The sequence below is a fragment of the Lutra lutra genome, chromosome 1 (genome assembly GCF_902655055.1).
Source record: "Lutra lutra chromosome 1, mLutLut1.2, whole genome shotgun sequence".
Classification (NCBI taxonomy): domain Eukaryota; kingdom Metazoa; phylum Chordata; class Mammalia; order Carnivora; family Mustelidae; genus Lutra; species Lutra lutra.
The window spans coordinates 86,093,360-86,106,074 of NC_062278.1; the positions used below are offsets into that span (position 1 = coordinate 86,093,360).

The 12,715-nt window shown below is 41.9% G+C and overlaps 1 protein-coding gene and 1 pseudogene across 4 annotated transcripts in view; one reads left to right on the forward strand and one right to left on the reverse strand.

Moving 5' to 3' along the window:
• The window catches only part of SCHIP1 (schwannomin interacting protein 1), a 127,428-nt gene that overhangs the window by 76,142 nt on the left and 38,571 nt on the right, over nt 1-12,715 (forward strand). Inside the window, exon 1 of one of the 4 annotated variants that reach the window (XM_047728936.1) lies at nt 9,908-10,394. The exons of the other annotated variants lie outside the window; for them this stretch is intronic. Coding sequence (XP_047584892.1) covers nt 10,317-10,394 — 78 coding nt within the window. The 5' untranslated portion in view covers nt 9,908-10,316. Of the gene's footprint in view, nt 1-9,907; nt 10,395-12,715 lie in introns of those variants that run through there. 4 annotated transcript variants of the gene reach the window in all.
• LOC125089272 (uncharacterized) lies at nt 5,160-5,278 on the reverse strand (annotated as a pseudogene).

A 12,715-nucleotide genomic window follows, 5' to 3' on the forward strand; every position in this document is an offset into this window, starting at 1 on the left:
TACATGAACTACAACATATAACACTGTCATTGTGTGTTTAATAGTTTTGAAATATTTATTGCTTATTTTCACAGTAAAATTAAGTGTATTAGGCAGATAATAATGGTCAATTGATTCTGTAGCTCCCTGAGGTTTTAGAGTAGAACTACCTTCGTGTCTATGTTTGAAACACCCTCCCTTTATTCATAAATCAGTAAAAACATTAACCGTGAAGCCAAGTCTTAATCTGCTTAGAAACCTTAGGTTTAGAACCCACCTGGCACCACACATGTTTGGATTCAGAAAGGGCATTTTTCTCTAAGTCCTTGGTTTGATGTTGTCATCATCACTGGTTATTTCAACAGTAGGATGTTTTTCAGAAACTTGCCCATTTTTGGATGAAAGCTTATTTATTTGGTTTTAAGGGTGAAAATGCAGTGATTAAGGCAGATTCCTTAGGGTAGCATTTTTAGTAAGTAGAATTTCTTTATTTATTTCTTCCATAAATGTATACCAAGGTTTCTTAATGGAGAGTCCATGAATGGAACTCCGGGGAACATTCCCCAAAATTATATGCTCATTTTGGTGCCGATGCCTAGGCATATATTATTATTAATATCATCATCATCATCATCAGAGCATAATGGCCTCCTAACTGGTCCTGCTCTAACTCTCCCCCTGCCCCCTACTGTAGTCTAATTTTCAACACAGTATCCAGAATGGTCTATTAAAACCTAAGTCAAAACATGTCACTCGTCTCAAAATTCTCCTCAGAATAAGGCCCCTGACCCTAAGGGCCTTGCGTCAACTTGCCCCTGATGCCTCTGGGACTTTCCACATTCCCCTTTCCTTTCACTCCCGTCCCACTGTGCCGGCCTGGCCTTGAACTTGCTGTCCTTTCTGCGCTGTATGCTTCCCCCAGGTACTCCCATGTAGGGTTGCCAGATTAGCAAATAATCTGCAGTATTTGGAGTAAATTTATACTAAAAAATCATTCTCTGTTTATCTGAAATTCACATTCAACTTGGCATCCCGTATTTTTCCTGTCAGTAAGTCTCTCACTTCCTTCAGGTCTTTGCTGAAACGTCACCTTCTTGGGAAGGCCTTCTGTGACTTAACTATGTCAATTTCCAACTCCCTGTTTCTACCCCAGGGTCTCCATGACACTTCCCTAATTTGCTTTTATACCTGGCATTCATCACCATCTCTCAGAGACATGTTTTACATATTTGTCTCTTTTCTGTCTCCCTCGCATGTCAGCTCCATGAGGGCAGGGATGTTTATATTTATATCCATCTGCTTTCCCAGAGCTTAGGACAAACCCTTGGGTAATACGGATGGATAAGCCTACTATGTATAAAAGTGACTAAGAAAAACGGCATTGTAAACATACTATGGCATCGTGGTTTCTTATATTTTGATCACTGGGATGACTTTCAGTCTTACTCTATCCTTCCTCCCCACCCACGCAACACCCGTACACCATTAGCCTGCACTGTTTTCATTGTCTGCGGGCCAGAATATCCCTTTGTTTCTTGTTAGTTTTCTCATCTATGAAATGGGATTTTCCCTGGTTAACATCCTGGCCTTGTTCCTGCCAGAGGCTACCTTTCTGCAGAAATAAGTCAGTTACCATGAATTAAGAGCCGCCTTCTCTGATGCACATGAGGGTCTCAGCGAAGATTGTAAAGCAGCCAGGGAAAACTTTGCATTGCTTCATTTCCCAATCACATGTTGCCACTGTATGGATGTATAATTGATTTACTCCTCTTCCAAGTAGATGATAATTTTGAGAAGAAGAGTTTTATCGCTACCGAGGGCTTTAAAACCGCTGCTTGAAGTGTTTGGATGCACAGGGCTTTGAACAAGTTAACCCAAGGAGGGATGCTCCGAGAGAAATTCTCAGGCAGGATTTTTTATGGTTGTTTCATTTTGAACGGTTCTCACGTTGTCAACATCTTCATGTACTTCTCCCTCACAGGATTTACATTAGCTGAGAGGTTACTGAGGCATGTGTTGTCATTTTCGGTTGTAGCCGTGTTAAAAGATAGAGCTATCGACCTCCATTTTCCAGTCTTGGGAGGAAGCCAATCTCTTCAGGAAAGAGCCTTGCCCACAGCTTCAGACCTGGCAGCCTTCAAGAGGCCAGATTCTTCTAAATGGTCTCTGAGAGCAAGCTTTGAAATATTGTTAACTTGAAAGCACAAGTTTGGGTCAAAGGGTCCATTTTGCTTAAAAGCTACCAAATATTTTCTCCTCTTTCCCTGCAGTTGGTTTTTGGGGTTAGTGTGTATATAAAAACAATGACATGCTTTCATCCCTTTCTTTCCATCGCTTAAATTCCCCTATGACCTCAGATATAGATCACACCCTCACATTCTTAGCTACTGGGGGAATGGAGACTTGAAAGAAAAAAAAAGGAAAATGGCATGTGAATGACCCTCATCTCTTTCCTCCCTTGGGGACATAAAGAGAGGCTTCTTCAAACACACACCTGGTCTTGAGGAAGCACACTAGAAATCTTTAATGTTCCCCCATTTTCCTCAGGCTATAATCCCTACCCCTCTGCGTGGCATCCAAGGGCTAACTCTGATCTGAACCCCGGGCAGAAGCACTCGTCCCTCTACTCCCTACGCTCCTGCCCCCATATTGCCATCAGATCTTTGCTTTGCTGTGGTACCTGAGCCTAGAAGGGCTCCCGCCCACACACCACCTGCTTCTCCCTTATTGCAGGGTGATGCAGCTTTTAAGGCTCCCATGCCACCTTCTTCGAGAAACCTTCCCTTTTCTTCCTGCACTCACAATTTCTCCTTCTTGGTGCACTTTGTTTTTGTTTCCAGCAGAACCTATTTACAACTCATGACATGAGTCTGTCTCCCCCATCAGACAACAGCCTTCTTGAAAAGAAGGACCTTCTTTTACTTCTTTTACTTCCCTACGTGGAGTGTGTGTTCAATAAATGTCTGTTGGATTGAATTGGATTTTCCACATCGGGTGCTGTTCTGAGTCCCCAGGATCAGGATCGCCCATCATAACCCTAGAGGGAAGCTCAGATCTGTGTAACAGGGTGAAGTGGTGAAGTTGACCACGGCACTCATTGTATCTGGCTTGTGGACCTCTCAGACAGTTGCCAGCAGTTCAAACATCCCATGTGCCAGAAACAGGGATGTAGTGCAGAGAATAAAAAAAAAAAGAGAGAGAGAGAGAGACAGACATCCCAGCCTTCCCAGACACAATGCATTAAGATCATACCTCTGGGGTGCCTGGGTGGCCCAGTTGGTTAAGCATCTGCCTTCAGCTCAGGTCATGATCCCAGGGTCCTGGAATCGAGTCCCACATCAGGCTCCCTGCTCAGTGGGAGTCTGCTTCTCCCTCACCCCCCTCCTCCTGCTCGTGTTCCCTCTCCCTCCGTGTCTCTCTCTGTCAAATAAATTAATTAAAATAAAATATTTTTTTAAAAAAAGAACATACCTGTGTACCTATTTCTCCTTTACCCAGAGAATTTTCCCAAGGTGAACTTCATGGTCTATCCCCAAGCACTTTTTCAAAATACCTGTGGTCGGTTGAGGCAAGTGCTCATCTCCAAGCTGCCTTTCTTAATGTATCAGAGTTTACAAAATTTCAGTGAATCTTTTTACTGTACAGAGCAGTAGTTTTACTTCCTCCTGAAACATGCAGTTTTTCTTGGGTGAAACATTTCAGTGCAACTGAAGTGTCATATCCAGCACAGAAGATAAAAGATGCCCTGTATTGATCTCAAACAAGAAAATTAGGGAGTATATAAATTTAAGTAGTACATCAAGATATTTTTTAAATTCTTGCTGGAGAAACTACTAAACTTGCCAAGATTCTAGTGGGTTACTTAATAGTTAACAAGGGAAAGGAAATATATTCTATCCCTATTGACATCAGGCCAAGTGAGAGCTCATTTCCCAATCCCTTCTTCCTGTGAATGAGAAAACAAGATATCAAATTTGAGTTCATTTAAGATTCTGCCCATTTAAGCCTGGTTTCATCCATAGCCAGGAAGAAAAATGTATTGACCTAATAGAAAAGGGAATTTGAAAGCATAGTGCACTATTTGATCCAAGCCTTTTTTTTTTTAAGATTTTATTTATTTATTTGAGAGAGCTCACAAACAGGGGGAGTGGCAGGCAGAGGGAGAGGGAGAAGTGGGCTGTCCACTGAGGAAGGAGCCTGATGTGGGGCTCTATACCAGGACCCTGGGATCATGACCTGAGCCAAAGGCAGACACTTAACTAACTGAGACACCTGAGCACCATACAGGATTTTAAATATAATTTCAATGAAACAACGTTCTGTCTTAGTCTATAGATTTTTTTTTAATTGGAAAAAGTGTTTCCTATAGGCAGTAGCGTTGAGGAATACTTCATCTTCATTATTTTCCCTGGTTGATGTGTAATTGTATTTTTCTGAGGAGGAGGTAACATATATATCACCTTAATTTAATTAAGAAAATAATTCTGGATGTAAATTCATCTGCACTTGTTCTTAGCCAAGATATCTGAAAATCTAATTTATATGTTTTACCAGAAAAGGAAAACAGTGGTAAGTGTGCAGATGAAAAAAAAAAAAAAAATCATTTCAACAGGGTTTCATTATGGGCCTGATCTGAAATAGAAATTTAGTACAACACATCATTCCTATTTAAAGTAGCACTTGGGGCTTCAAACATCATGATTCAGACATCAAGTAATTTTAAGAAATAAATATACAACACATTTTCAAGATGAAGATCTGGTATTTACTCTTGGAAAGGGGGTACAATGAGGGATGGGAAGGAAATAGGAATATCTCTATGGTAAATACCAGTGCATGGATGATTTCTGGAGAGTAGAGACCCCACAGTCACATGCATACACACACACACACACACACACACACACACACAATCTTGGGTAACTAATCACAATTTCACGTGCAGATGCTCAACATTAAGAGAGACATATCCCAAGTGAGCCATATCCTATTATTTATTTTTTTAGAGATTTATTTATTTATTTATTTGAGAGAGAGAGAGAGAGAACACACAGAGGGAGAGGGAGAAGCATACTCCCCAGTGAGCAAGGAGCCAAATGTGGGGCTCGATCCCAGGACCCTGGGACCATGACCTGAGCTGAAGGCAGAAGCCCAACCCATGGAGCCACCCAGGTGCCCCAAGCCTACAGCATCCGGTATTCCCAAGTAGTCTCCCATCCAGGTACCAACCAAGTCCGACCCTGCTTAGCTTCTGAGATCAGATGAGATCAGGTGCATTCAGGGTGTTGTGGCCGTAGACCCATTATTTATTTATGTCCTCTACACTAAGGGAAAATTTGAAATCTTGATGCTACTCCCTGTGCAGTATATAGAAGCATCAGGAATGACCAAGCTTCCTGAAATAGTGAGTACTTGAACAAAAGTACTTGAATTCAGAAGCAAACATCAAAGAGGTTGTGGCAGTTGACGTAAGTGCCCATTAATGGGGCAAGAGTGCTAGGAACACAGAGAAACGTACTGAGGGCATTAGTACCAATCCCACTTGGAAGCGGTGCTGCAGCCATCAAAGTGACTGCAGTTGTGTTTCTTATCCTCAGGTCCAGCTGGGCAAGAAGATTTACGTCTGGGGTCCTCAATCTTTTTGATATGGGTAAACATCTGGTACTCTGCCTATTGCCAACACTTCCACGTCCTCCACCCTACTCTCCCAGTGCCATTATTTTAATTTTTTTAGCCTGCACCAGAAAGTCTATTTAAAAATTACCTGTAGGGGGAAAAATTGCCCGTGTGGGCGCCTGGGTGGCTCAGTCTGTTCAGCGCCTCACTCTTGATTTTGGCTCAGGTCGTGATCTCAGAGTCATGAGACTGAGCCCCAGGTTGGACTCCACACTCAGTGGAAAGTCGGCTAGAGGTTCTCCCTCTCCCTCTGCCCCTCCTCCCGTTTGCACACGTGCTGTCTCTCTATAGTTAATTAATTAATTAAATTGCCTGCATGTTGTAATAGGTTATCTAGCTACTTAAATGGAAAAGCAAAGCAAATTTAGGTAAACTTTGCACAGAAGAAAAAAAATGGTTTATTTGGAAAGAGATTATAAATCAGCCATTAGTTTGTATAGCACATGGAATTTGAATGTTAAGCCTGAAGGGAAGGAGTGAACTGCTGAAGGGTTAATCAGGATAAACTACAGTTTCCATCTATGAAGAGGAAAATCTTTTGACAATGCATAAGTGATTTCCCAGTAATGCGGTCAGTGTTTTCAGAGTCGATCATTTTCACCACTGGCCGGTAATGATCATTTTAAAAGCATTAGCTCACATGACCAGTGCGTCTCATGGTTCAGATTATGGTCTTGACAGGAAACTGAAGCTCTCCGTTCTAGTCCCTAAATTTCAGGGCAGGGGTAAGAAGAGGCCCTGTCAAGCTCAGGGACTGTGAGGGGCTATGTGTACATTTTCCAAGGGACAGTGGTAGCATCTGGGCCTGTGCTATGTCAGCGTAGTTCGTTTTAGAGAGGTCAGCAGTGGAGGAAAGAACCAGAGCAAATTATCTGTAGGAAGGACATGAAGAGCTGTTCTCCCTTTGTTTGCATAGCTACCGCAAAACCACCAAACATTATACTGAGCTCAAGTCTTCCGAGGGGGTCTTTTGTTTGTTTTCCCCTTTTCTCTACTCATTTGGACCTCTTGGAAGTGAAATCAATTACAGCATTGATCCCAAGCAGCTAAAGTCAGGGTCTTGCCGCCATGCCTGGCAGTATGGTCCAAAATAGAAGGATAATAGCTTATAATGAATTTTTTCTCAAGGTCTAAAGCTGTGCTTCTGAAATGTAAGGAGTATTCAAAATTCTTAGACTCTCTTAAAAATGAAATTTCTGATTCAGTAAGTCTAGGGTGGGGCCTGAGGGCTTGCATTTCCAGTAAGCTCCCAGTGATACAAATGCTGTGGTCAGAAGGACACACTTTGAATAGCAAAACTCTTGAAAACATCAGAGATCAGCCCCCTTGTGCCATCTTGAGATATTATGTATCTCAAGCGGTATATCTTGTATATATATGTACACATACATATATATATACCACTTGAGATATATACAATATATACTTGAGGTATATACAGTGGTATAGCTCCTTCTGGAAAGGCTCTAAGCTATGAACCTGTTTATGTGCTGAGCACTCCTTTAGGGGGAGGAACAAAGGAAATTCTCCACTGGGCACCACCCTACAAGCTCTTGCATCCGTGTTTTGGGGAGATGTTCTATCACTTGTCTCTTTGTAGTACTTATTAGAGAACCACTTATGACAATAAAAGGCATTGGGGTTAGAGGAAGGGAATGGTCTTTAGTACTTTCTTAGTATTAATCCTTGTTGCTGGGAAATTTCCGTCTTGGATTTTGAGGTGCCCTTCTCCAAGAGATAATATATTAATAGTGTATGTGTGTATACATATATATGTATGTATGTGGTCAATATATTATTAGTGTATGTATATTAATTTGAATATATATAGTTAATAGTGAGAGTTCAGTCATTTTAACTATATATATAAACCCACCCAGTTAAAATTAAAGTAAAAAGATGTTAGCAATTAGGCTTACAGTTTTGTGTATTTTACTCAGTCTTGTAAATCTCTAGATGTTTATGATTTCATCCGTGTTAAGTCTTGATCATAAATAGATAGGTGGAGTAGGATGCTAACTAGGTAAGAGATTGAAATTCCTGAAAATTGTGGTAGCTCCTCCCCTTCAACCCATCCAGACCCATTTTTACCTTCTGAACATACATGATTTCCACAGAAGAGTTCAGTTGAAAAGCACTAATATCAACTATTAATGTTTCCTACTGTGGAGCATTTAGAGGCAACATTCTAGGTAACATGTACATTTCTCCTCTCTTCATGTATTCATTCAACAGCCTTCACTGTCCACCTAATGTGTGTAAGGAGTTGTCATGATGCTGTGGGGAAAGGAAGACGGATAAGCCAAAATCCCTGCCCCTTTAGAGAAGAAGCTTGCAACCATAACAGCTGTTGGAAAGAAACCACAGGGCACTAAAAACACCGTGGCTGACGAGAAAAGAAAATTCACTCTCCAGCATGTTAGGTCATGACCATCAGTGAAGGAGGTTTTATTTCATTTCTTGAAGCCTAATCATCAGGGGATAGCGGTGATCGAGGCTGGGTGTTCCATATGTGTGTTCCCGTCCATGAGATTCTGTGTGCTGCCAGAATTCTCTCTGTACTAAGCCCTGATGTGTAAGAGCTAGGCTCGATTATTGTATTGTGTGCGGCTGTTTCTTACTGAGGCAACCAGGGGATGGTGGTCGAGCTTGCGCATGTAGATTGTGAGCCTCAGCAGCGGAGGCCCCAGGTCTCAATTCTGGCCTGACCACTGGCCCGCTGCCTCGCCTTGGGCAAGTTCCCGAACCTCACCATGCAGTTGATAATAATATTTACTCCAGAGGGTTACCATGAGGACTAAAGACATAAGTTAAGAGGCACCTTTGAAGTGCATGGCCCACAGCGACCCCTCCGCAAAGGGCGGCTCTCGTTACTATGTTAACATATGTCAGATAATAGGACGCTGCTTCCTTCACTTTCACTAACCTCCTTGGGCAGGATTTGATAGTAAAAAAGTAAAACATTTTGACCCAAAACCTTAGCTTTGGAGAATTCTTCCATGATGGGAACATCCACGGTGGAGCCACTCTTGGTGGCCAGCGTTGCCTCCCAGGTCAGGAAGGTGTCGTGTATGCACGTAGTAGGACCCTTGTGTAGAGTGAGGGCGCTGGGGTCTGGAGGAGAGTAAGATGAGGGAGATCTCTGCTGAGAAGAAGCCCCGCCAGATGCAAGTCTGGCTTCTGTGATAACAACTTGTCATCGCCCAATTCTCTCGGGAACAGAGCAGGGAGATAAGGGTGGGCGAAAGGCAGGATTTGGATTTGAGTCAGGGACTGCGCAGGACGGTATTTGCCTTATCGACGGAGGACTGCAGTAAACCGCATAAAGACACATTTATGCCACAAGGCTTCCACAAATTGAAATGCTTTTTTGTTTTGTTTTGTTTTGTTTTAACTCGCGGAGAGAAAGAGACAACTGAATGTGAGCGTGTCAAGGCCATCTTGAACGGCATTTTTACTTTAGAGCTCTGGTCTTAACAGCACTGAGCTTGGTCAGGAATTCCTATTGGAAAATGTATTGAGTAGGACATTTGCTGTTTTCTGTCCAAGCGTGTCAGAGTATAAGATGGTTTGTTAAACGGGGGCTTGGCCTTTGAATTCTTCTTTGGCCCGTTTTCTCCTGCAAACAGTAACATTTTTCAAAAATAAATAGTGTGTGTATCTTTAGCTTATGGTAGTAGTAAATTGATAATGATGAGTGTGTGCTCATGTTTGCACTTCTGTTTGTCTGTTACGAGAAAACATCCTCCAGCTGTGGGCCTTTTCCTTCTCTGTATGTAAAGCCAGTAAAAAACCAAAAGCCATGGGAAAAGGGTAAAGAGAGCAGCAGAAAGGAAGCGTTCTCTTTTGTGTAAAAGCCCGCCAGTGGCTGGAGTTTTTTTTTCCCCACTGACTGGATTTTAAAGAAAAGTTGATGGATCTTTTTCTCTTGCCTATATGGATAGAACAAAGCACTGATCCTGAAGCAGAGGGCTCCTTCTCTGAGTTGGAAATAAATTTTATCCTTGTGCTGGGCCACTACCAGAAGATGAGGTTTTCACATCTGATTTTAAAATGATTGGTTATAGGACAAACGGGGGTGGGGAGCAAGCATGTGTCTTCAGGTTAGCCTTTAAATTATACTGTTTTCATTTTGTCATGGGATACCCGGCTTTTAAGTCACTACTGAAGTCTGGGAGGCCGGGTTTTGCGTCTATTTTTATCCCTCACACTACCCTGGGTCAGAATAAGGTGGCTGGTTTCCTCGCAGGGCTCCAATCCACACTCAGCCCTGAACTGAGGAGTGGGGGCATTGAATCCGCTTTCCCTTGAGTGGGAGGAGGAGGAAAGGTGCTGTGGAGAGGGATCTAGGCGGGATCCCTCAGGGGAAGGGGAGAGTAGACGGTGGGAAGGCTGGACATTCAACACATTGTCGAGGCAGAGAGAACCTCAGAACCAGCAGCTGCCCCCGTGCCAGAGCTCAGGACAGAGCAGGGAGGCCGGGCAGGGCGGTGTCCGTGGGCCAGAGCAGGGGCAAGGATATGCACAACCACCAGGCTCAGGCTCTTAGCTGGCTCCCCACGTCAGCATGAGCTGTAACCAGGGTACTGGGCCGTTGGCACAGCAGCCTAGCAGAATTCATGGGAGGTTATCACTTAAGTGAAATTCTCAAGAGTTAAAGGATGAATTTGGACAGTGATGGAATGGATGACATCATCGGTCAAGAATCCCCATTGGATATGGAGGGGAATTATAAAAAGGTAAGGGGGGGGAGCTCTTTTGTTTGTAAACAATCGGACCATTTTTCTAACTGGGAGAAAGAACACCCTTGAGGAGTGGCCAAATTCCACACTCAGTAGCCATTGCCATAATATATTCAGGAAAGCTAAATGCACAGAAGTAGAGGCATTAAGTTGGGAGGGCTCTTCTTTCTGCTTTTCCCAGCTTGTATTCATTAATATATTACAACAGTAACTGGAATATACATGTTGTTATTCTGGAGTTGAAAAAACTCTTATCATGCATTTAGTGCTAGGCAGTCTTTTTATGTAAAAGGATTTTAAAAATTTTCGATGTATGTTGATAGTTTACCCACAGTAAATAATTACTATAATGTTTAATTTGTCTTTTAAGTGACTTTTTTTAACAATGGAAAATATAGTTTTACCAAGAGAAGGGTGGGGTTTTGAAACATTGATGTAGTGTCTGCTAATACTTTGCTAGCTTTTTCTTTTGAAAGACAGTAAATATATTTTTGGAATGTCTTATCTGGTAATTGTCAAAAATAACAGGCCCAAGTAAAAATAGCTTTAGTTATATGGGTGAGGTCATAAAATTAAACTACAAGTATATGCTTGTCTGTCCACAGAAGGCTAAACCACACTACATCCTTTCCCCCTTTTTTTCCACAAGTCAAGTGTAGGTCACAACATGTCACAGTGTGAAGAATAAGAGTCCTTCCATCATCGACCTGGAAAATAAAACCTCTTTTCCTTCAGAAGTAAATACTAGGTAACACCACCTCCTTGAGCAGCAAAACTAGCTGCTCAATTTTCAGTTTGATCGAATATGTCATTAACATTTTTCCCCCAGAATAAGATATGGAAAGTTCTATCATGATAGTTTCTTAAGTATAATAACATAACATATGGCATTCTGTATCTTATGCACTAAGTTGTGTTTGAGTGCAGGGGATGTTTTAAGTATGTACTTTATCTCTTAGAGCAATTCACAATAGTTGATGCTCGTTTCTCCAGAACCCAAAACTTACATGTGTAAAAGAGGTTTAAATAACCTGCCATGTTGCCCTATGCATTTTTCTCCCCAAGAAGGGAACGAGGGCCCAAGGTGATAAGTGTGCTGAATACTGAAACTGACACCTCTCAGCTGTCCCCTCCTGCCAGAAGCGCATATGCAAAAGAGGCATAGGACACTCAGCCATCAGAGTGGGTCACTTACCCGGCCCTGAAGACAAGCGCACAGTTCTCAGCCCGCATTCTGTTTTCAGTGCCAAAGGACGGGTCACACTCAAACCGTTTCTCAGGTAGAAAAGCATAGGTCAGTTTGCACTTAGGAAAAATGAAAGACATCCCGTGGCTACTGCAGTAATGACAGTAATGACTTTTTACTGGGCAGTAATGGCCACTGTCGTTTTTCCTTCCTTGGAAACCGAGAGAGCCCACATGCCTGGAATGAGCAAGCGATGATATGCCGGCAACCTGATACAGCACTGACCAAAATGACAAACATGTGAGGCTCAAGCGGCTATAAAACATCGCCCGCAACAAAACAGAGCTGCATTGTGTAGTGCCTTATCTAGCTAAGGCAGGAGAATGCCACCTGTGATTTCAGGAGAAACAGTATCTAACAGGGGAGTGCGAAGGACCACGAGATGAAACCTACTAGATATGTAGGATACACAGATCAGTCTGTATTTTTCTAAACATGAGACCCGTTCTCTTCTCATTTCAGCTTTTTAAGTATACTTTTCCTAAGCCAAGGACTTTCAAACTCATGTATGTGTTGGTTATTCTGAAGTCTTCATTATGCTTTAAAAAAAAAATTGTTAATTTCATCATGAACTTCTGGTGAATCAGGGCAACATGTGCTTTCTTTAAAATAAAAAGAATTAGAGAACCTAATATTAAAAAAATCACTTTTCCTAATTCACATCTTATCTACATTTTTCTCTCTAATGTTTCTGCTGTTCAGCTGACTAAGTAGAAAACTCAATTAAATGCCATAAAGCAGTGGTGTGCAGGCTTTTTTGACCTTGGATCCATCAGTAAAATGTTTTTGAACCCAGACCTCTGATATCATATCTCTATCCTATTCATTAATTATACATATACACTACTGTAAATATATATTTTGTGTACATAAAACCTATACACAAATAGATATTTTTAAAATAAAATGTTTATAAATATAAAAGTTTTAATAATTTCTTCTTTTACCTCCTGTCACTTTGAGGTCAGTTGTCAAAAACAGTCCAAAGATTGGTTTGCCCCTGCCTTGCTAGGTACGATATTATTTCCTATACCAGTCACACTAATAAATGCCACATGTGTCTAGGGATTAT